The sequence below is a fragment of the Petromyzon marinus genome, chromosome 70 (assembly GCF_048934315.1).
Source record: "Petromyzon marinus isolate PM22_M1 ecotype Great Lakes invasive population chromosome 70, UKy_Petmar_22M1.pri1.0, whole genome shotgun sequence".
Lineage (NCBI taxonomy): Eukaryota > Metazoa > Chordata > Hyperoartia > Petromyzontiformes > Petromyzontidae > Petromyzon > Petromyzon marinus.
This window is the reverse complement of record NC_133736.1, coordinates 3,245,030-3,266,875: the sequence shown is the minus strand read 5'-3', so window position 1 is coordinate 3,266,875 and position 21,846 is coordinate 3,245,030. Positions and strand designations below refer to the sequence as shown.

Below are 21,846 nucleotides of genomic sequence, written 5' to 3'. Positions count from 1 at the left end.
TGTGTGTGAGTCTCTATGTATCTCTATGTATCTGTGTGTGTGAGTCTCTATGTATCTGTGTGTGTGAGTCTCTATGTATCTGTGTGTGTGTGTCTCTATGTATCTGTGTGTGTCTGTGAGTCTCTATATATCTGTGTGTGTGAGTCTCTGTATCTGTGTGTGTGAGTCTCTATGTGTCTGTGTATCTGTGTGTGTGAGTCTCTATGTATCTGTGTGTGTGAGTTTCTATGTATCTGTGTGTGTCTGTGAGTCTCTCTGTGTGTCTGTGTGTGTGTGAGTCTCTATGTATCTGTGTGTTTGAGTCTCTATGTATGTGTGTGTGAGTCTCTATGTATCTGTGTGTTTGAGTCTCTATGTATCTCTATGTATGTCTGTGAGTCTCTATGTATCTGTGTGTGTGTGAGTCTCTATGTATCTGTGTGTGTGTGTGAGTCTCTATGGATCTGTGTATGTGTGAGTCTCTATGTATCTGTGTGTGTGAGTCTCTCTGTGTGTGTGAGTCTCTATGTATCTGTGTGTGTGTGTGAGTCTCTCTGTATCTGTGTGTGTGTCTCTATGTATCTGTGTGTGTCTGTGAGTCTCTATATATCTGTGTGTGTGAGTCTCTATGTATCTCTGTGTGTGTGAGTCTCTGTATCTGTGTGTGTGAGTCTCTATGTGTCTGTGTATCTGTGTGTGTGAGTCTCTATGTATCTGTGTGTGTGAGTCTCTATGTATCTGTGTGTGTGAGTCTCTATGTATCTGTGTGTGTGAGTCTCTATGTATCTGTGTGTGTGAGTCTCTATGTATCTGTGTGTGTGTGTGAGTCTCTATGTATCTGTGTGTGTGTGAGTCTCTATGTATCTGTGTATCTGTGTGTGTGAGTCTCTATGTATCTGTGTGTGTGTGTGTGTGAGTCTCTATGTATCTGTGTGTGTGTGAGTCTCTATGTATCTGTGTGTGTGTGAGTCTCTATGTATCTGTGTGTGTGTGTGAGTCTATCTATCTGTGTGTGTGTGAGTCTCTATGTGTCTGTGTATCTGTGTGTGTGTGTGAGTCTCTATGTATCTCTATGTATGTCTGTGAGTCTCTCTGTGTGTCTCTGTGTGTCTGTGAGTCTCTCTGTGTGTCTGTGTGTGAGTCTCTATGTATCTGTGTGTGTGTGAGTCTCTATGTATCTGTGTGTGTGTGAGTCTCTATGTATCTGTGTGTGTGAGTTTCTCTGTGTGTCTGTGTGTGAGTCTCTATGTATCTGTGTGTGTGTGAGTCTCTATGTATCTGTGTGTGTGTGAGTCTCTATGTATCTGTGTGTGTGTGTGAGTCTCTCTGTGTGTCTGTGTGTGAGTCTCTATGTATCTGTGTGTGTGTGAGTCTCTATGTATCTGTGTGTGTGTGAGTCTCTATGTATCTGTGTGTGTGTGAGTCTCTATGTATCTGTGTGTGTGTGAGTCTCTATGTATCTGTGTGTGTGTGAGTCTCTATGTATCTCTATGTATGTCTGTGAGTCTCTCTGTGTGTCTCTGTGTGTCTGTGAGTCTCTCTGTGTGTCTGTCCACCTCCCCACTACCCCCCCACCACCCCCCCACCACCCTCCCCCCACCAGGCGTCTGGCCTGAGCCTCATGTGGTACCGCAGCGCTGCCCACGGCGAGGCCGAGGAGCCGCTGGCGCTCGCCGCTCCCCGCGTGGGCAAGGAGGGCGACGCCCTCTGGTTCCGCCCGGCCACCTCGGCCGACGGCGGCCTCTACACCTGCGTGCTGCGGTGAGCACGCGCTGGGGGGGAGGGGGGGGGGGTCACGTGGGGGGGGGCACGGGGGGGGGGGACACGGGGGGGGGACACGGGGGGGGCACGGGGGGGGGACACGGGGGGGGGGGACACGGGGGGGACACTCACCACCCTCGTCACCCTCACCACCCTCGTCACCATCACCCTCGTCACCCTCACCACCCTCGTCACCATCACCCTCGTCACCCTCACCACCCTCACCACCCTCGTCACCATCACCACCCTCGTCACCCTCGTCATCATCACCATCACCACCCTCACCACCCTCGTCACCATCACCACCCTCACCACCCTCGCCACCATTATCACCCTCGTCACCCTCATCACCCTCGTCACCATCACCCTCATCACCCTCGCCATCCTCACCACCCTCGTCACCCTCGTCACCATCACCACCCTCGTCACCCTCGTCATCCTCACCACCCTCACCACCCTCACCACCCTCACCACCTTCGTCATCCTCACCACCCTCGTCATCCTCACCACCCTCGTCACCCTCGTCACCCTCGTCATCCTCACCACCCTCGTCACCCTCACCACCCTCGTCACCCTCATCACCCTCATCACCCTCATCACCATCGTCACCCTCGTCACCCTCCTCACCCTCGTCACCCTCGTCACCCTCACCACCCTCACCACCCTCGTCACCCTCACCACCCTCGTCACCCTCGTCACCCTCACCACCCTCTTCACCATCACCACCAATGTCACCCTCGTCACCCTCACCACCCTCGTCACCCTCGTAACCCTCGTCACCCTCTTCACCCTCGTCACCCTCGTCACCCTCACCACCCTCGTCACCCTCGTCACCCTCGTCACCCTCACCACCCTCACCACCCTCGTCACCATCACCACCACCACCCTCGTCACCCTCGTCACCCTCGTCACCCTCACCACCCTCGTCACCCTCGTCACCCTCACCACCCTCGTCACCCTCATCACCCTCACCACCCTCGTCACCCTCATCACCCTCACCACCCTCGTCACCCTCGTCACCCTCGTCACCCTCACCACCCTCGTCACCATCACCACCCTCGTCACCCTCGTCACCCTCGTCACCATCTTCACCCTCGTCAACCTCGTCACCCTCACTACCATCACCACCCTCGTCACCCTCGTCACCTTCACCACCCTCTTCACCCTCACCACCCTCGTCAACCTCGTCACCATCACCACCCTCGTCACCCTCGTCACCCTCGTCACCCTCTTCACCCTCGTCACCCTCGTCACCCTCGTCACCATCACCACCCTCGTCACCCTCGTCACCCTCGTCACCCTCTTCACCCTCGTCACCCTCGTCACCCTCACCACCCTCACCACCCTCACCACCCTCGTCACCCTCGTCACCCTCGTCACCCTCGTCACCCTCTTCACCCTCACCACCCTCGTCACCCTCGTCACCCTCGTCACCCTCGTCACCCTCGTCACCCTCCCCCTGTGCGTGCGGCCCAGCAACACGAGCTACTGCATGAAGGTGTCGATGTCGCTGCGCGTGCTGGAGAGCGACGGAGCAGCCTGCTTCGACCCGCGCCTGCGGCACCCCGAGAGGGCCGAGCTGGGCAAGAGCAAGGCCATCTCCTGCCCCGGCATCGAGGAGTTCGGCAACCCGGCCCAGTTCTCACTCACCTGGTTCAAGGTGAGAGACAGGGTGAGAGTGAGGGTGAGAGTGAGGGTGAGAGAGAGTGAGGGTGAGAGAGAGAGAGAGAGCAAGGCCATCTCCTGCCCCGGCATCGAGGAGTTCGGCAACCCGGCCCAGTTCTCACTCACCTGGTTCAAGGTGAGAGAGAGTGTGAGAGAGTGTGAGAGAGAGAGAGCAAGGCCATCTCCTGCCCCGGCATCGAGGAGTTCGGCAACCCGGCCCAGTTCTCACTCACCTGGTTCAAGGTGAGTGAGAGTGAGGGTGAGAGAGAGAGTGAGAGAGAGAGAGAGTGAGGGTGAGAGAGAGAGTGAGAGAGAGGGTGAGAGAGAGAAAGCAAGGCCATCTCCTGCCCCGGCATCGAGGAGTTCGGCAACCCGGCCCAGTTCTCACTCACCTGGTTCAAGGTGAGAGAGAGTGAGGGTGAGAGAGAGAGTGAGAGAGAGTGAGGGTGAGAGAGAGAGAGAGAGCAAGGCCATCTCCTGCCCCGGCATCGAGGAGTTCGGCAACCCGGCCCAGTTCTCACTCACCTGGTTCAAGGTGAGAGAGAGTGTGAGAGAGTGTGAGAGAGAGAGAGCAAGGCCATCTCCTGCCCCGGCATCGAGGAGTTCGGCAACCCGGCCCAGTTCTCACTCACCTGGTTCAAGGTGAGTGAGAGTGAGGGTGAGAGAGAGAGTGAGAGAGAGAGAGAGTGAGGGTGAGAGAGAGAGTGAGAGAGAGGGTGAGAGAGAGAAAGCAAGGCCATCTCCTGCCCCGGCATCGAGGAGTTCGGCAACCCGGCCCAGTTCTCACTCACCTGGTTCAAGGTGAGAGAGAGTGTGAGAGAGTGTGAGAGAGAGAGAAAGCAAGGCCATCTCCTGCCCCGGCATCGAGGAGTTCGGCAACCCGGCCCAGTTCTCACTCACCTGGTTCAAGGTGAGAGAGAGTGTGAGAGAGAGGGTGAGAGAGAGAGAGCAAGGCCATCTCCTGCCCCGGCATCGAGGAGTTCGGCAACCCGGCCCAGTTCTCACTCACCTGGTTCAAGGTGAGAGAGAGAGAGGGTGACAGAGAGGGTGAGAGTAAGGGTGAGAGAGAGAGAGAGAGTGTGTGAGAGAGGGTGAGAGAGGGTGAGAGAGTGTGAGAGAGAGAGTGTGTGAGAGTGAGAGAGAGCAAGGCCATCTCCTGCCCCGGCATCGAGGAGTTCGGCAACCCGGCCCAGTTCTCACTCACCTGGTTCAAGGTGAGAGAGAGAGAGGGTGACAGAGAGGGTGAGAGTAAGGGTGAGAGAGAGAGAGAGAGTGTGTGAGAGAGGGTGAGAGAGGGTGAGAGAGTGTGAGAGAGAGAGTGTGTGAGAGTGAGAGAGAGCAAGGCCATCTCCTGCCCCGGCATCGAGGAGTTCGGCAACCCGGCCCAGTTCTCACTCACCTGGTTCAAGGTGAGTGATGGTGGAAAGAGTGTGAGAGAGAGTGAGAGAGTGTGAGAGAGAGTGTGTGAGAGAGGGTGAGAGAGGGTGAGAGTGAGAGAGAGTGAGAGAGTGAGGGTGAGAGAGAGAGAGAGAGCAAGGCCATCTCCTGCCCCGGCATCGAGGAGTTCGGCAACCCGGCCCAGTTCACACTCACCTGGTTCAAGGTGAGTGATGGTGGAGAGAGAGAGTGTGAGAGAGAGAGAGAGCAAGGCCATCTCCTGCCCCGGCATCGAGGAGTTCGGCGACCCGGCCCAGTTCTCACTCACCTGGTTCAAGGTGAGAGAGAGAGGGAGAGAGTGAGGGTGAGAGAGAGTGAGAGAGAGAGTGAGGGTGAGAGAGAGAGTGAGCAAGGCCATCTCCTGCCCCGGCATCGAGGAGTTCGGCAACCCGGCCCAGTTCTCACTCACCTGGTTCAAGGTGAGTGATGGTGGAGAGAGAGAGGGTGAGAGTGAGGGTGAGAGAGAGAGTGAGGGTGAGAGAGAGACTGAGAGAGAGTGTGTGAGAGAGGGTGAGAGTGTGGGTGAGAGTGAGGGTGTGGGTGAGTGAGAGAGAGCAAGGCCATCTCCTGCCCCGGTATCGAGGAGTTCGGCAACCCGGCCCAGTTCTCACTCACCTGGTTCAAGGTGAGTGAGAGTGTGAGAGAGAGGGTGAGAGAGAGAGAGGGTGAGAGAGAGAGAGAGTGTGAGAGAGAGGCCATCTCCTGCCCCGGCATCGAGGAGTTCGGCAACCCGGCCCAGTTCTCACTCACCTGGTTCAAGGTGAGAGAGAGTGAGGGTGAGAGAGAGTGAGAGAGCAAGGCCATCTCCTGCCCCGGCATCGAGGAGTTCGGCAACCCGGCCCAGTTCTCACTCACCTGGTTCAAGGTGAGTGAGAGAGAGTGTGAGAGGGAGGGTGAGAGTGAGGGTGAGAGAGTGAGAGAGGGTGAGAGAGAGAGAGTGAGAGAGAGCGCAAGGCCATCTCCTGCCCCGGCATCGAGGAGTTCGGCAACCCGGTCCAGTTCTCACTCACCTGGTTCAAGGTGAGTGATGGTGGAGAGAGTGTGAGAGAGAGAGGGTGAGAGTGTGAGAGAGAGTGTGTGAGAGTGAGAGAGAGCAAGGCCATCTCCTGCCCCGGCATCGAGGAGTTCGGCGACCCGGCCCAGTTCTCACTCACCTGGTTCAAGGTGAGTGATGGTGGAGAGAGTGTGAGAGAGTGAGGGTGAGAGTGAGAGTGTGTGAGAGTGAGAGAGAGCAAGGCCATCTCCTGCCCCGGCATCGAGGAGTTCGGCAACCCGGCCCAGTTCTCACTCACTTGGTTCAAGGTGAGTGAGAGAGTGTGAGAGGGAGGGTGAGAGAGTGGGTGAGAGGGTGAGAGTGAGGGTGAGAGAGAGAGAGAGCAAGGCCATCTCCTGCCCCGGCATCGAGGAGTTCGGCAACCCGGCCCAGTTCTCACTCACCTGGTTCAAGGTGAGAGAGAGTGTGAGAGGGAGAGTGAGAGTGAGAGTGTGTGAGAGTGAGAGAAAGCAAGGCCATCTCCTGCCCCGGCATCGAGGAGTTCGGCAACCCGGCCCAGTTCTCACTCACCTGGTTCAAGGTGAGTGATGGTGGAGAGAGTGTGAGAGAGAGGGTGTGAGAGAGGGTGAGAGTGAGAGTGAGAGTGTGTGAGAGTGAGAGAGAGCAAGGCCATCTCCTGCCCCGGCATCGAGGAGTTCGGCAACCCGGCCCAGTTCTCACTCACCTGGTTCAAGGTGAGAGAGAGTGTGAGAGAGAGGGTGAGAGAGAGAGAGAGAGCAAGGCCATCTCCTGCCCCGGCATCGAGGAGTTCGGCAACCCGGCCCAGTTCTCACTCACCTGGTTCAAGGTGAGAGAGAGTGTGAGAGAGAGGGTGAGAGAGAGAGAGCAAGGCCATCTCCTGCCCCGGCATCGAGGAGTTCGGCAACCCGGCCCAGTTCTCACTCACCTGGTTCAAGGTGAGAGAGAGAGAGGGTGACAGAGAGGGTGAGAGTAAGGGTGAGAGAGAGAGAGAGAGTGTGTGAGAGAGGGTGAGAGAGGGTGAGAGAGTGTGAGAGAGAGAGTGTGTGAGAGTGAGAGAGAGCAAGGCCATCTCCTGCCCCGGCATCGAGGAGTTCGGCAACCCGGCCCAGTTCTCACTCACCTGGTTCAAGGTGAGAGAGAGAGAGGGTGACAGAGAGGGTGAGAGTAAGGGTGAGAGAGAGAGAGAGAGTGTGTGAGAGAGGGTGAGAGAGGGTGAGAGAGTGTGAGAGAGAGAGTGTGTGAGAGTGAGAGAGAGCAAGGCCATCTCCTGCCCCGGCATCGAGGAGTTCGGCAACCCGGCCCAGTTCTCACTCACCTGGTTCAAGGTGAGTGATGGTGGAAAGAGTGTGAGAGAGAGTGAGAGAGTGTGAGAGAGAGTGTGTGAGAGAGGGTGAGAGAGGGTGAGAGTGAGAGAGAGTGAGAGAGTGAGGGTGAGAGAGAGAGAGAGAGCAAGGCCATCTCCTGCCCCGGCATCGAGGAGTTCGGCAACCCGGCCCAGTTCACACTCACCTGGTTCAAGGTGAGTGATGGTGGAGAGAGAGAGTGTGAGAGAGAGAGAGAGCAAGGCCATCTCCTGCCCCGGCATCGAGGAGTTCGGCGACCCGGCCCAGTTCTCACTCACCTGGTTCAAGGTGAGAGAGAGAGGGAGAGAGTGAGGGTGAGAGAGAGTGAGAGAGAGAGTGAGGGTGAGAGAGAGAGTGAGCAAGGCCATCTCCTGCCCCGGCATCGAGGAGTTCGGCAACCCGGCCCAGTTCTCACTCACCTGGTTCAAGGTGAGTGATGGTGGAGAGAGAGAGGGTGAGAGTGAGGGTGAGAGAGAGAGTGAGGGTGAGAGAGAGACTGAGAGAGAGTGTGTGAGAGAGGGTGAGAGTGTGGGTGAGAGTGAGGGTGTGGGTGAGTGAGAGAGAGCAAGGCCATCTCCTGCCCCGGTATCGAGGAGTTCGGCAACCCGGCCCAGTTCTCACTCACCTGGTTCAAGGTGAGTGAGAGTGTGAGAGAGAGGGTGAGAGAGAGAGAGGGTGAGAGAGAGAGAGAGTGTGAGAGAGAGGCCATCTCCTGCCCCGGCATCGAGGAGTTCAGCAACCCGGCCCAGTTCTCACTCACCTGGTTCAAGGTGAGAGAGAGTGAGGGTGAGAGAGAGTGAGAGAGCAAGGCCATCTCCTGCCCCGGCATCGAGGAGTTCGGCAACCCGGCCCAGTTCTCACTCACCTGGTTCAAGGTGAGTGAGAGAGAGTGTGAGAGGGAGGGTGAGAGTGAGGGTGAGAGAGTGAGAGAGGGTGAGAGAGAGAGAGTGAGAGAGAGAGCAAGGCCATCTCCTGCCCCGGCATCGAGGAGTTCGGCAACCCGGCCCAGTTCTCACTCACCTGGTTCAAGGTGAGTGATGGTGGAGAGAGTGTGAGAGAGAGAGGGTGAGAGTGTGAGAGAGAGTGTGTGAGAGTGAGAGAGAGCAAGGCCATCTCCTGCCCCGGCATCGAGGAGTTCGGCGACCCGGCCCAGTTCTCACTCACCTGGTTCAAGGTGAGTGATGGTGGAGAGAGTGTGAGAGAGTGAGGGTGAGAGTGAGAGTGTGTGAGAGTGAGAGAGAGCAAGGCCATCTCCTGCCCCGGCATCGAGGAGTTCGGCAACCCGGCCCAGTTCTCACTCACCTGGTTCAAGGTGAGTGAGAGAGTGTGAGAGGGAGGGTGAGAGAGTGGGTGAGAGGGTGAGAGTGAGGGTGAGAGAGAGAGAGAGCAAGGCCATCTCCTGCCCCGGCATCGAGGAGTTCGGCAACCCGGCCCAGTTCTCACTCACCTGGTTCAAGGTGAGAGAGAGTGTGAGAGGGAGAGTGAGAGTGAGAGTGTGTGAGAGTGAGAGAAAGCAAGGCCATCTCCTGCCCCGGCATCGAGGAGTTCGGCAACCCGGCCCAGTTCTCACTCACCTGGTTCAAGGTGAGTGATGGTGGAGAGAGTGTGAGAGAGAGGGTGTGAGAGAGGGTGAGAGTGAGAGTGAGAGTGTGTGAGAGTGAGAGAGAGCAAGGCCATCTCCTGCCCCGGCATCGAGGAGTTCGGCAACCCGGCCCAGTTCTCACTCACCTGGTTCAAGGTGAGTGATAGTGGAGAGAGTGTGAGAGAGAGGGTGTGAGAGAGGGTGAGAGTGAGGGTGAGAGAGAGAGAGAGAGTGAGGCCATCTCCTGCCCCGGCATCGAGGCGTTCGGCAACCCGGCCCAGTTCTCACTCACCTGGTTCAAGGTGAGAGACAGGGTGAGAGAGAGGGTGAGAGAGAGTGAGAGAGAGTGTGTGAGAGAGGGTGAGAGAGAGGGTGAGAGAGAGAGAGCAAGGCCATCTCCTGCCCCGGCATCGAGGAGTTCGGCAACCCGGCCCAGTTCTCACTCACCTGGTTCAAGGTGAGTGATGGTGGAGAGAGAGAGGGTGAGAGAGAGTGTGTGAGAGTGAGAGAGAGCAAGGCCATCTCCTGCCCCGGCATCGAGGAGTTCGGCAACACGGCTCAGTTCTCACTCACCTGGTTCAAGGTGAGAGAGAGTGAGGGTGAGAGAGAGAGTGAGAGAGAGAGAGAGTGAGGGTGAGAGAGAGGGTGAGAGAGAGTGTGAGAGTGTGTGAGAGAGTGTGAGAGAGAGGGTGAGAGAGAGGGAGCAAGGCCATCTCCTGCCCCGGCATCGAGGAGTTCGGCAACCCGGCCCAGTTCTCACTCACCTGGTTCAAGGTGAGTGATGGTGGAGAGAGAGAGGGTGAGAGAGAGAGAGAGAGGGTGAGAGAGCGAGAGTGAGAGAGAGAGAGCAAGGCCATCTCCTGCCCCGGCATCGAGGAGTTCGGCAACCCGGCCCAGTTCTCACTCACCTGGTTCAAGGTGAGAGAGAGTGTGAGAGAGTGAGGGTGAGAGAGAGTGTGAGAGTGTTAGAGAGAGGGTGGAGAGAGAGAGAGTGTGTGAGAGAGTGTGAGAGAGAGGGTGAGAGAGAGAGAGCAAGGCCATCTCCTGCCCCGGCATCGAGGAGTTCGGCAACCCGGCCCAGTTCTCACTCACCTGGTTCAAGGTGAGTGATGGTGGAGAGAGAGAGGGTGAGAGAGAGAGAGAGAGGGTGAGAGAGCGAGAGTGAGAGAGAGAGAGCAAGGCCATCTCCTGCCCCGGCATCGAGGAGTTCGGCAACCCGGCCCAGTTCTCACTCACCTGGTTCAAGGTGAGAGAGAGTGAGGGTGAGAGAGAGTGAGAGAGCAAGGCCATCTCCTGCCCCGGCATCGAGGAGTTCGGCAACCCGGCCCAGTTCTCACTCACCTGGTTCAAGGTGAGAGAGAGTGTGTGAGAGAGAGGGTGAGAGAGAGAGAGAGCAAGGCCATCTCCTGCCCCGGCATCGAGGAGTTCGGCAACCCGGCCCAGTTCTCACTCACCTGGTTCAAGGTGAGAGAGAGTGTGTGAGAGAGAGGGTGAGAGAGAGAGAGAGCAAGGCCATCTCCTGCCCCGGCATCGAGGAGTTCGGCAACCCGGCCCAGTTCTCACTCACCTGGTTCAAGGTGAGTGATGGTGGAGAGAGAGAGGGTGAGAGAGAGAGAGAGCAAGGCCATCTCCTGCCCCGGCATCGAGGAGTTCGGCAACCCGGCCCAGTTCTCACTCACCTGGTTCAAGGTGAGAGAGAGTGAGGGTGAGAGAGAGAGTGAGAGAGAGAGAGAGTGAGGGTGAGAGAGAGGGTGAGAGAGAGTGTGAGAGTGTGTGAGAGAGTGTGAGAGAGAGGGTGAGAGAGAGAGAGCAAGGCCATCTCCTGCCCCGGCATCGAGGAGTTCGGCAACCCGGCCCAGTTCTCACTCACCTGGTTCAAGGTGAGTGATGGTGGAGAGAGAGAGGGTGAGAGAGAGAGAGAGAGGGTGAGAGAGCGAGAGTGAGAGAGAGGGCAAGGCCATCTCCTGCCCCGGCATCGAGGAGTTCGGCAACCCGGCCCAGTTCTCACTCACCTGGTTCAAGGTGAGAGAGAGTGTGAGAGAGTGAGGGTGAGAGAGAGTGTGAGAGTGTGAGAGAGAGGGTGGAGAGAGAGAGAGTGTGTGAGAGAGTGTGAGAGAGAGGGTGAGAGAGAGAGAGCAAGGCCATCTCCTGCCCCGGCATCGAGGAGTTCGGCAACCCGGCCCAGTTCTCACTCACCTGGTTCAAGGTGAGTGATGGTGGAGAGAGAGAGGGTGAGAGAGAGAGAGAGAGGGTGAGAGAGCGAGAGTGAGAGAGAGAGAGCAAGGCCATCTCCTGCCCCGGCATCGAGGAGTTCGGCAACCCGGCCCAGTTCTCACTCACCTGGTTCAAGGTGAGAGAGAGTGAGGGTGAGAGAGAGTGAGAGAGCAAGGCCATCTCCTGCCCCGGCATCGAGGAGTTCGGCAACCCGGCCCAGTTCTCACTCACCTGGTTCAAGGTGAGAGAGAGAGTGTGTGAGAGAGAGGGTGAGAGAGAGAGAGAGCAAGGCCATCTCCTGCCCCGGCATCGAGGAGTTCGGCAACCCGGCCCAGTTCTCACTCACCTGGTTCAAGGTGAGAGAGAGTGTGTGAGAGAGAGGGTGAGAGAGAGAGAGAGCAAGGCCATCTCCTGCCCCGGCATCGAGGAGTTCGGCAACCCGGCCCAGTTCTCACTCACCTGGTTCAAGGTGAGAGAGAGTGGGAGAGAGTGAGGGTGAGAGAGAGAGAGAGCAAGGCCATCTCCTGCCCCGGCATCGAGGAGTTCGGCAACCCGGCCCAGTTCTCACTCACCTGGTTCAAGGTGAGAGACAGGGTGAGAGTGTGTGAGAGGGTGAGAGTGAGGGTGAGAGAGAGAGAGAGCAAGGCCATCTCCTGCCCCGGCATCGAGGAGTTCGGCAACCCGGCCCAGTTCTCACTCACCTGGTTCAAGGTGAGTGATGGTGGAAAGAGTGTGAGAGAGAGTGAGAGAGTGTGAGAGAGAGAGTGTGTGAGAGAGGGTGAGAGAGGGTGAGAGTGTGTGAGAGAGTGTGAGAGAGAGGGTGAGAGAGAGAGAGCAAGGCCATCTCCTGCCCCGGCATCGAGGAGTTCGGCAACCCGGCCCAGTTCTCACTCACCTGGTTCAAGGTGAGTGAGAGAGAGTGAGAGAGAGGGTGTGAGAGAGGGTGAGAGTGTGAGAGAGAGTGAGGGTGAGAGTGAGGGTGAGAGAGAGTGAGAGAGAGGGTGAGAGTGAGGGTGAGAGAGAGTGAGGGTGAGAGAGAGAGAGAGCAAGGCCATCTCCTGCCCCGGCATCGAGGAGTTCGGCAACTCGGCCCAGTTCTCACTCACCTGGTTCAAGGTGAGAGACAGGGTGAGAGAGAGGGTGAGAGTAAGGGTGAGGGTGAGGGTGAGAGAGAGAGAGAGTGTGAGGCCATCTCCTGCCCCGGCATCGAGGAGTTCGGCAACCCGGCCCAGTTCTCACTCACCTGGTTCAAGGTGAGTGAGAGGGTGAGAGTGTGAGAGAGAGTGAGGGTGAGAGTGAGGGTGAGAGAGAGACTGAGAGAGAGAGTTAGAGAGCAAGGCCATCTCCTGCCCCGGCATTGAGGAGTTCGGCAACCCGGCCCAGTTCTCACTCACCTGGTTCAAGGTGAGTGAGAGAGTGTGAGAGGGAGGGTGAGAGTGAGAGAGGGTGAGAGAGAGTGTGAGAGAGAGGGTGGAGAGAGAGTGTGAGAGTGAGGGTGAGAGAGAGTGTGAGAGAGTGAGGGTGAGAGAGCGAGGGTGAGAGAGTGAGGGTGAGAGGGTGAGGGTGAGAGAGAGACTGAGAGAGAGAGTTAGAGAGCAAGGCCATCTCCTGCCCCGGCATCGAGGAGTTCGGCAACCCGGCCCAGTTCTCACTCACCTGGTTCAAGGTGAGTGAGAGAGAGTGAGAGAGAGGGTGTGAGAGAGGGTGAGAGTGTGAGAGAGAGTGTGGGTGAGAGTGAGGGTGAGAGAGAGAGAGTGAGAGAGAGTGAGAGTGAGAGAGAGAGTGAGAGAGAGTGATAGAGAGCAAGGCCATCTCCTGCCCCGGCATCGAGGAGTTCGGCAACCCGGGCCCAGTTCTCACTCACCTGGTTCAAGGTGAGAGAGAGTGTGAGAGGGAGGGTGAGAGTGAGAGAGGGTGAGAGAGAGTGTGAGAGAGAGGGTGGAGAGAGAGTGTGAGAGTGAGGGTGAGAGAGAGTGTGAGAGAGTGAGGGTGAGAGAGCGAGGGTGAGAGAGTGAGGGTGAGAGGGTGAGGGTGAGAGAGAGACTGAGAGAGAGAGTTAGAGAGCAAGGCCATCTCCTGCCCCGGCATCGAGGAGTTCGGCAACCCGGCCCAGTTCTCACTCACCTGGTTCAAGGTGAGTGAGAGAGAGTGAGAGAGAGGGTGTGAGAGAGGGTGAGAGTGTGAGAGAGAGTGTGGGTGAGAGTGAGGGTGAGAGAGAGAGAGTGAGAGTGAGAGAGTGTGAGAGTGAGAGAGAGAGTGAGAGAGAGTGATAGAGAGCAAGGCCATCTCCTGCCCCGGCATCGAGGAGTTCGGCAACCCGGCCCAGTTCTCACTCACCTGGTTCAAGGTGAGAGAGAGAGGGAGAGAGTGTGAGAGAGAGTGAGAGAGTGTGAGAGAGAGAGTGTGTGAGAGAGGGTGAGAGAGAGAGAGTGTGTGAGAGAGTGTGAGAGAGAGGGTGAGAGAGAGAGAGCAAGGCCATCTCCTGCCCCGGCATCGAGGAGTTCGGCAACCCGGCCCAGTTCTCACTCACCTGGTTCAAGGTGAGAGAGAGTGTGAGAGAGAGGGTGAGAGTAAGGGTGAGAGAGTGAGAGAGGGTGAGAGAGAGAGAGAGGGTGAGAGTGAGAGTGTGTGAGAGTGAGAGAGAGCAAGGCCATCTCCTGCCCCGGCATCGAGGAGTTCGGCAACCCGGCCCAGTTCACACTCACCTGGTTCAAGGTGAGTGATGGTGGAGAGAGAGAGGGTGAGAGTGAGGGTGAGAGAGAGAGTGAGGGTGAGAGAGAGACTGAGAGAGAGTGTGTGAGAGAGGGTGAGAGTGTGGGTGAGAGTGAGGGTGTGGGTGAGAGAAAGAGTGAGAGTGAGGGTGTGGGTGAGAGAAAGAGTGAGGGTGTGAAAGAGAGGGTGAGAGTGAGAAAGAGTGAGAGTGAGAGAGAGAGTGAGAGAGAGAGTGTGAGAGAGAGGGTGAGAGAGAGAGAGTGTGTGAGAGAGTGTGAGAGAGAGGGTGAGAGAGAGAGAGAGTGTGTGAGAGCGTGTGAGAGAGGGTGAGAGAGAGAGAGAGCAAGGCCATCTCCTGCCCCGGCATCGAGGAGTTCGGCAACCCGGCCCAGTTCTCACTCACCTGGTTCAAGGTGAAAGAGAGAGAGAGTGTGAGAGAGGGTGTGAGAGAGAGAGAGAGAGTGTGAGAGTGTGAGAGTGAGAGAGAGTGAGAGAGAGGGTGAGAGAGAGAGAGTGTGAGAGAGGGTGAGAGAGTGAGGGTGAGAGTGAGGGTGAGAGTGAGGGTGAGAGAGTGAGGGTGAGAGAGAGAGAGAGCAAGGCCATCTCCTGCCCCGGCATCAAGGAGTTCGGCAACCCGGCCCAGTTCTCACTCACCTGGTTCAAGGTGAGAGAGAGAGAGTGTGAGAGAGAGTGTGAGAGAGGGTGAGAGTGTGAGAGAGAGTGAGGGTGAGAGTGAGGGTGAGAGAGAGTGAGAGAGAGGGTGAGAGTGAGGGTGAGAGAGAGTGAGGGTGAGAGAGAGTTAGAGAGCAAGGCCATCTCCTGCCCCGGCATCGAGGAGTTCGGCAACCCGGCCCAGTTCTCACTCACCTGGTTCAAGGTGAGAGACAGGGTGAGAGAGAGGGTGAGAGTAAGGGTGAGGGTGAGAGAGAGAGAGTGTGAGGCCATCTCCTGCCCCGGCATCGAGGAGTTCGGCAACCCGGCCCAGTTCTCACTCACCTGGTTCAAGGTGAGAGACAGGGTGAGAGAGAGGGTGAGAGTAAGGGTGAGGGTGAGAGAGAGAGAGTGTGAGGCCATCTCCTGCCCCGGCATCGAGGAGTTCGGCAACCCGGCCCAGTTCTCACTCACCTGGTTCAAGGTGAGTGAGAGAGAGTGAGAGAGTGAGAGAGGGTGAGGGTGAGAGTGAGGGTGAGAGAGAGAGAGAGTGAGAGAGGGTGAGAGAGAGAGAGTGAGAGAGTGTGTGAGAGTGGATGAGAGTGAGGGTGAGATAGAGAGGGTGAGAGAGAGAGAGAGTGTGTGAGAGAGAGGGTGAGAGTGAGAGAGAGAGTGAGGCCATCTCCTGCCCCGGCATCGAGGAGTTCGGCAACCCGGCCCAGTACTCACTCACCTGGTTCAAGGTGAGTGAGAGAGAGGGTGAGAGTGTGGGTGAGAGTGTGAGAGAGTGTGAGAGAGAGAGGGTGAGAGAGAGAGGGTGAGGGTGAGAGTGAGGGTGCGAGGGAGAGAGAGGGTGAGAGTGAGGGTGAGTGAGAGTGAGGGTGAGAGAGAGGGTGAGAGAGAGTGTGAGAGTGTGAGAGAGTGTGAGAGAGAGTGAGAGAGAGAGTGGGAGAGAGAGAAGGTGAGGGTGAGAGTGAGGGTGTGAGAGAGAGAGAGGGTGAGAGTGAGGGTGAGTGAGAGTGAGGGTGAGAGAGAGGGTGAGAGAGAGTGTGAGAGTGTGAGAGAGGGTGAGAGTGAGGGTGAGAGAGAGAGAGAGAGTGAGGCCATCTCCTGCCCCGGCATCGAGGAGTTCGGCAACCCGGCCCAGTTCTCATTCACCTGGTTCAAGGTGAGTGAGAGGGTGAGAGAGAGGGTGAGAGTGAGGGTGAGAGAGAGGGTGAGAGAGGGACTGAGAGAGAGAGAGAGAGCAAGGCCATCTCCTGCCCCGGCATCGAGGAGTTCGGCAACCCGGCCCAGTTCTCACTCACCTGGTTCAAGGTGAGTGAGAGAGAGTGAGAGAGTGAGAGAGGGTGAGGGTGAGAGTGAGGGTGAGAGAGAGAGGGTGAGAGAGAGAGAGAGTGAGAGAGTGTGTGAGAGAGGATGAGAGTGAGGGTGAGATAGAGAGGGTGAGAGAGAGAGAGAGAGAGTGTGTGAGAGAGAGGGTGAGAGTGAGAGAGAGAGTGAGGCCATCTCCTGCCCCGGCATCGAGGAGTTCGGCAACCCGGCCCAGTACTCACTCACCTGGTTCAAGGTGAGTGTGAGAGAGAGAGTGAGAGGGTGAGGGTGAGAGAGAGAGACTGAGAGAGTGAGAGAGGGTGATAGAGAGTGTGAGAGTGAGAGAGAGACTGAGAGAGAGAGAGTGTGAGAGAGTGAGAGAGAGAGTGAGAGAGTGAGTGAGAGAGTGAGGGTGAGAGTGAGAGAGTGTGAGAGAGGGTGAGAGAGAGGGTGGAGAGAGAGTGAGAGAGAGAGAGTGTGTGAGAGAGAGGGTGAGAGTGAGAGAGAGAGTGAGGCCATCTCCTGCCCCGGCATCGAGGAGTTCGGCAACCCGGCCCAGTACTCACTCACCTGGTTCAAGGTGAGTGTGAGAGAGAGAGTGAGAGAGTGAGAGAGGGTGAGGGTGAGAGTGAGGGTGAGAGAGAGAGGGTGAGAGAGAGAGAGAGAGTGAGAGCGTGTGTGAGAGAGGATGAGAGTGAGGGTGAGATAGAGAGGGTGAGAGAGAGAGAGTGTGTGAGAGGGAGGGTGAGAGTGAGAGAGAGAGTGAGGGTGAGAGTGAGGGTGTGAGAGAGAGTGTGAGAGTGAGGGTGAGAGAGAGAGAGTGAGGGTGAGAGAGAGTGAGGGTGAGAGAGAGAGAGGGTGAGAGAGAGGGTGAGACTGAGAGAGAGAGAGAGTGTGTGAGGGTGAGAGAGAGAGAGGGTGAGAGTGAGGGTGAGAGAGTGAGAGAGAGAGAGTGTGAGAGAGAGGGTGAGAGAGAATGAGAGAGAGAGGGTGAGAGAGAGAGAGAGGGTGAGAGTGAGGGTGAGAGAGAGGGTGAGAGAGAGAGAGAGTGAGAGAGAGTGAGGGTGAGAGTGAGAGAGAGAGAGATTGAGAGAGAGTTGGAGAGCAAGGCGATCTCCTGCCCCGCCATCGAGGAGTTCGGCAACACGGCTCAGTTCTCACTCACCTGGTTCAAGGTGAGAGAGAGTGTGGGTGAGATAGAGGGTGAGAGTGAGGGTGAGAGAGAGAGAGTGAGAGAGGGAGAGAGTGTGAGAGTGAGAGAGGGAGAGAGTGTGAGAGTGAGAGAGACAGAGCTTGAGAGAGAGGGTTTAGTGAGAAAGAGCATGTGAGAGAGTGTGAGAGTGAGTGAGAGTGTGAGAGTGAGAGAGAGTGAGAGTGTGAGTGAGAGGGTGTGAGAGTGAGAGAGTGAGAGAGACAGAGAGAGTGAGAGTGTGAGTGAGAGGGTGTGTGAGTGAGAGAGAGTGAGCGAGAGAGGGTGAGAGTGTGAGAGAGAGTGAGCGAGAGAGGGTGAGAGTGTGAGAGAGAGTGAGAGAGTGAGTGTGAGAGTGAGAGAGAGCGAGCGAGAGAGTGAGAGAGACTTTTTGACTTTTAAGCTGCCTTCATTTGGCTGCCAGCCGCAATTGCGCTGGAGCCCCGGCAGTGCTCCATGACAGCAGCGGCGGGGACATCCACCGCGGAACGGGACAGTGTCTCCTCCACGGGACAGTGTCTCCTCCACGGGACAGTGTCTCCTCCACGGGACAGTGTCTCCTCCACGGGACAGTGTCTCCTCCACGGGACAGTGTCTCCTCCACGGGACAGTGTCTCCTCCACGGGACAGTGTCTCCTCCACGGGACAGTGTCTCCTCCACGGGACAGTGTCTCCTCCACGGGACACTCACCGCCACGGGACAGTGTCTCCTCCACGGGACAGTGTCTCCTCCACGGGACAGTGTCTCCTCCACGGGACAGTGTCTCCTCCACGGGACAGTGTCTCCGCCACGGGACAATGTCTCCTCCACGGGACAGTGTCTCCTCCACGGGACAGTGTCTCCTCCACGGGGCAGCGTCTCCTCCACGGGACAGTGTCTCCTCCACGGGACAGTGTCTCTGCCACGGGACAGTGTCTCCTCCACGGGACAGTGTCTCCTCCACGGGACACTGTCCTCCACGGGACAGTGTCTCCACCACGAGACACTCTCCTCCACGGGACACTGTCTCCTCCACGGGACAGTGTCTCCACCACGGGACACTCTCCTCCACGGGACACTGTCTCCTCCACGGGACAGTGTCTCCTCCACAGGACAGTGTCTCCGCCACGGGACACTCTCCTCCACGGGACACTGTCTCCTCCACGGGACAGTGTCTCCTCCACAGGACAGTGTCTCCGCCACGGGACACTGTCTCCTCCACAGGACAGTGTCTCCTCCACGGGACACTGTCCTCCACGGGACAGTGTCTCCGCCACGGGACAGTGTCTCCTCCACGGGACAGTGTCTCCTCCACAGGACAGTGTCTCCTCAACGGGACACTCTCCGCCACGGGACAGTGTCTCCTCCACGGGACAGTGTCTCCTCCACGGGACACTCTCCTCCACGGGACAGTGTCTCCTCCACGGGACAGTGTCTCCACCACGGGACACTGTCCTCCACGGGACAGTGTCTCTGCCACGGGACAGTGTCTCTGCCACGGGACAGTGTCTCCGCCACGGGACAGTGTCTCCTCCACGGGACATTCTCTCCTCCACGGGACAGTGTCTCCTCCACGGGACAGTGTCTCCACCACGGGACAGTGTCTCCACCACGGGACACTGTCCTCCACGGGACAGTGTCTCCTCCACGGGACAGTGTCTCCTCCACGGGACAGTGTCTCCACCACGGGACACTGTCCTCCACGGGACAGTGTCTCCTCCACGGGACAGTGTCTCCTCCACGGGACACTCACCGCCACAGGACAGTGTCTCCTCCACAGGACAGTGTCTCCGCCACGGGACAGTGTCTCCGCCACAGGACACTCTCCGCCACGGGACAGTGTCTCCGCCACGGGACAGTGTCTCCGCCACAGGACACTCTCCGCCACGGGACAGTGTCTCCTCCACGGGACAGTGTCTCCGCCACGGGACAGTGTCTCCTCCACGGGACAGTGTCTCCGCCACAGGACACTCTCCGCCACGGGACAGTGTCTCCTCCACGGGACAGTGTCTCCGCCACGGGACAGTGTCTCCTCCACGGGACAGTGTCTCCGCCACAGGACACTCTCCGCCACAGGACAGTGTCTCCTCCACAGGACAGTGTCTCCTCCACGGGACAGTGTCTCCTCCACGGGACAGTGTCTCCGCCACAGGACACTCTCCGCAACGGGACAGTGTCTCCACCACGGGACAGTGTCTCCGCCACAGGACAGTGTCTCCGCCACGGGACACTGTCTCCTCCACGGGACAGTGTCTCCGCCACAGGACACTCTCCGCAACGGGACAGTGTCTCCGCCACAGGACAGTGTCTCCGCCACGGGACAGTGTCTCCTCAACGGGACAGTGTCTCCGCCACGGGACACTCTCTCCTCCACGGGACAGTGTCTCCACCACGGGACACTCACCGCCACAGGACAGTGTCTCCTCCACAGGACAGTGTCTCCGCCACGGGACAGTGTCTCCGCCACAGGACACTCTCCGCCACGGGACAGTGTCTCCTCCACGGGACAGTGTCTCCGCAATGGGACACTCTCCTCCACGGGACAGTGTCTCCTCCACGGGACACTGTCCTCCACGGGACAGTGTCTCCGCCACGGGACAGTGTCTCCTCCACAGGACAGTGTCTCCTCAACGGGACACTCTCCGCCACGGGACAGTGTCTCCTCCACGGGACAGTGTCTCCTCCACGGGACACTGTCCTCCACGGGACAGTGTCTCTGCCACGGGACAGTGTCTCCGCCACGGGACACTCTCTCCTCCACGGGACAGTGTCTCCACCACGGGACACTCACCGCCACAGGACAGTGTCTCCGCCACGGGACAGTGTCTCCGCCACAAGACACTCTCCGCCACGGGACAGTGTCTCCTCCACGGGACAGTGTCTCCTCAATGGGACAGTGTCTCCGCAATGGGACACTCTCCGCAACGGGACAGTGTCTCCACCACGGGACACTCACCGCCACAGGACAGTGTCTCCTCCACAGGACAGTGTCTCCGCCACGGGACAGTGTCTCCGCCACAGGACACTCTCCGCCACGGGACAGTGTCTCCTCAACGGGACAGTGTCTCCGCAATGGGACACTCTCCGCAACGGGACAGTGTCTCCACCACGGGACAGTGTCTCCGCCACAGGACAGTGTCTCCTCCACGGGACAGTGTCTCCGCCACGGGACACTGTCTCCGCCACGGGACACTGTCTCCGCCACGGGACAGTGTCTCCTCCACGGGACACTGTCCTCCACGGGACAGTGTCTCTGCCACGGGACAGTGTCTCCGCCACGGGACACTCTCTCCTCCACGGGACAGTGTTTCCTCCACGGGACAGTGTCTCCACCACGGGACACTCACCGCCACAGGACAGTGTCTCCTCCACAGGACAGTGTCTCCGCCACGGGACAGTGTCTCCGCCACAGGACACTCTCCGCCACGGGACAGTGTCTCCTCCACGGGACAGTGTCTCCGCCACAGGACACTCTCCGCCACGGGACAGTGTCTCCGCCACGGGACAATGTCTCCGCCACGGGACAGTGTCTCCTCCACAGGACAGTGTCTCCGCCACGGGACAGTGTCTCCGCCACAGGACACTCTCCGCCACGGGACAGTGTCTCCTCCACGGGACAGTGTCTCCTCAACGGGACAGTGTCTCCGCCACGGGACAATGTCTCCGCCACAGGACACTCTCCGCCACGGGACAATGTCTCCGCCACGGGACAGTGTCTCCGCCACGGGACAATGTCTCCTCCACAGGACAGTGTCTCCGCCACGGGACAGTGTCTCCGCCACGGGACAATGTCTCCTCCACGGGACAGTGTCTCCGCCACGGGACAGTGTCTCCGCCACGGGACAGTGTCTCCTCCACGGGACAGTGTCTCCGCCACGGAACAGTGTCTCCTCCACGGGACAGTGTCTCCGCCACGGGACAATGTCTCCGCCACGGGACAGTGTCTCCGCCACGGGACAGTGTCTCCTCCACGGGACAGTGTCTCCGCCACGGGACAGTGTCTCCGCCACGGGACAGTGTCTCCTCCACGGGACAGTGTCTCCTCCACGGGACAGTGTCTCCTCCACGGGACAGTGTCTCCGCCACGGGACAGTGTCTCCGCCAAGCACAACGCCCGTCGCCCGCGCCGCGCCGAGCACGCCGTCAAAAGGGGAAGCGACAGCCGGCCGCCCGTGACGGAGCAGAGGGCCTCTCAAGGCCCACCCACCGCGCTCGGAACTCGGCCTTGCCCCTCCGCGCCCCCATAGGCTTCAACAGACTGTTGGGGCAAGTGCTGTTCGCGAGCACCTATGAAGGCCGGCACGGCACTTGAGGGCGTGGGTGGGCCCAGCCACCACGCCCGGCCGCCTTTGTCTCCCCCGTGGCGATGTTCGCACATCGCACCGGGGTACTCATTTGGGGGCCGAGTCGACCTAGGGGAGGCCCGCGACCGGTTCAAATAATCGTCACCGGCGGTGGCCGTGGACGAGAAACGAACCCCCTCTATCCACCAACGCCGCACTGATCAGCGTGGCGATGAGGCATGTTCAGACACCGCCGCACGATTGGCATCGTGTGGGCAGGAGTTCACGCAGAAGCGAATTCCGACCGGGTATGCGCGAAACTACTGGGCATCTGTAAAAAAAAGAAAAGGAGCTCCATGGCCCATCAGATTCCCTAAGCATAAATACACATTCCGATGAAGGTGATGGGCGGAGCCTCGCCTCGACCGGGCGTCGCCACCGCCCAGCGGAGCCGCCGCCCGCTGCGCCCGGCGGCTCCGCGGTTTTTGCGCGACGTGTCAATCGCCAGCCTCGCCTGGGAGCGAGCAAAAAGTTCGCCGGGCCGCGGCGCTTTGCCAGCCAGGTAACGGGGACCCCCGTGCGCCGGTCCGGCACGTGCAAGAGGCCGTCTCCGGTTTCCGGGAGACGGCCCACCCCCCCCCCCCCCCCCCCCGGAGCCGGTACGGCGGGCGGGCAACTCGGGTACCGGCGCTCCGGGTCCTCACCCGCGGCGCGGAGCGCC

General features: G+C 58.8%; 1 protein-coding gene across 1 annotated transcript in view; it reads left to right on the top strand.

Annotated features, from left to right (window-relative positions):
• The window catches only part of LOC116957127 (interleukin-1 receptor accessory protein-like 1-B), a 181,625-nt gene that overhangs the window by 106,086 nt on the left and 53,693 nt on the right, over positions 1 to 21,846 (top strand). Inside the window, exons 5-6 of the mRNA XM_076055253.1 lie at positions 1,583 to 1,740; positions 3,217 to 3,400. Of these exons, the coding sequence (XP_075911368.1) occupies positions 1,583 to 1,740; positions 3,217 to 3,400 (342 nt within the window). The remainder of the gene's footprint in view (positions 1 to 1,582; positions 1,741 to 3,216; positions 3,401 to 21,846) is intronic.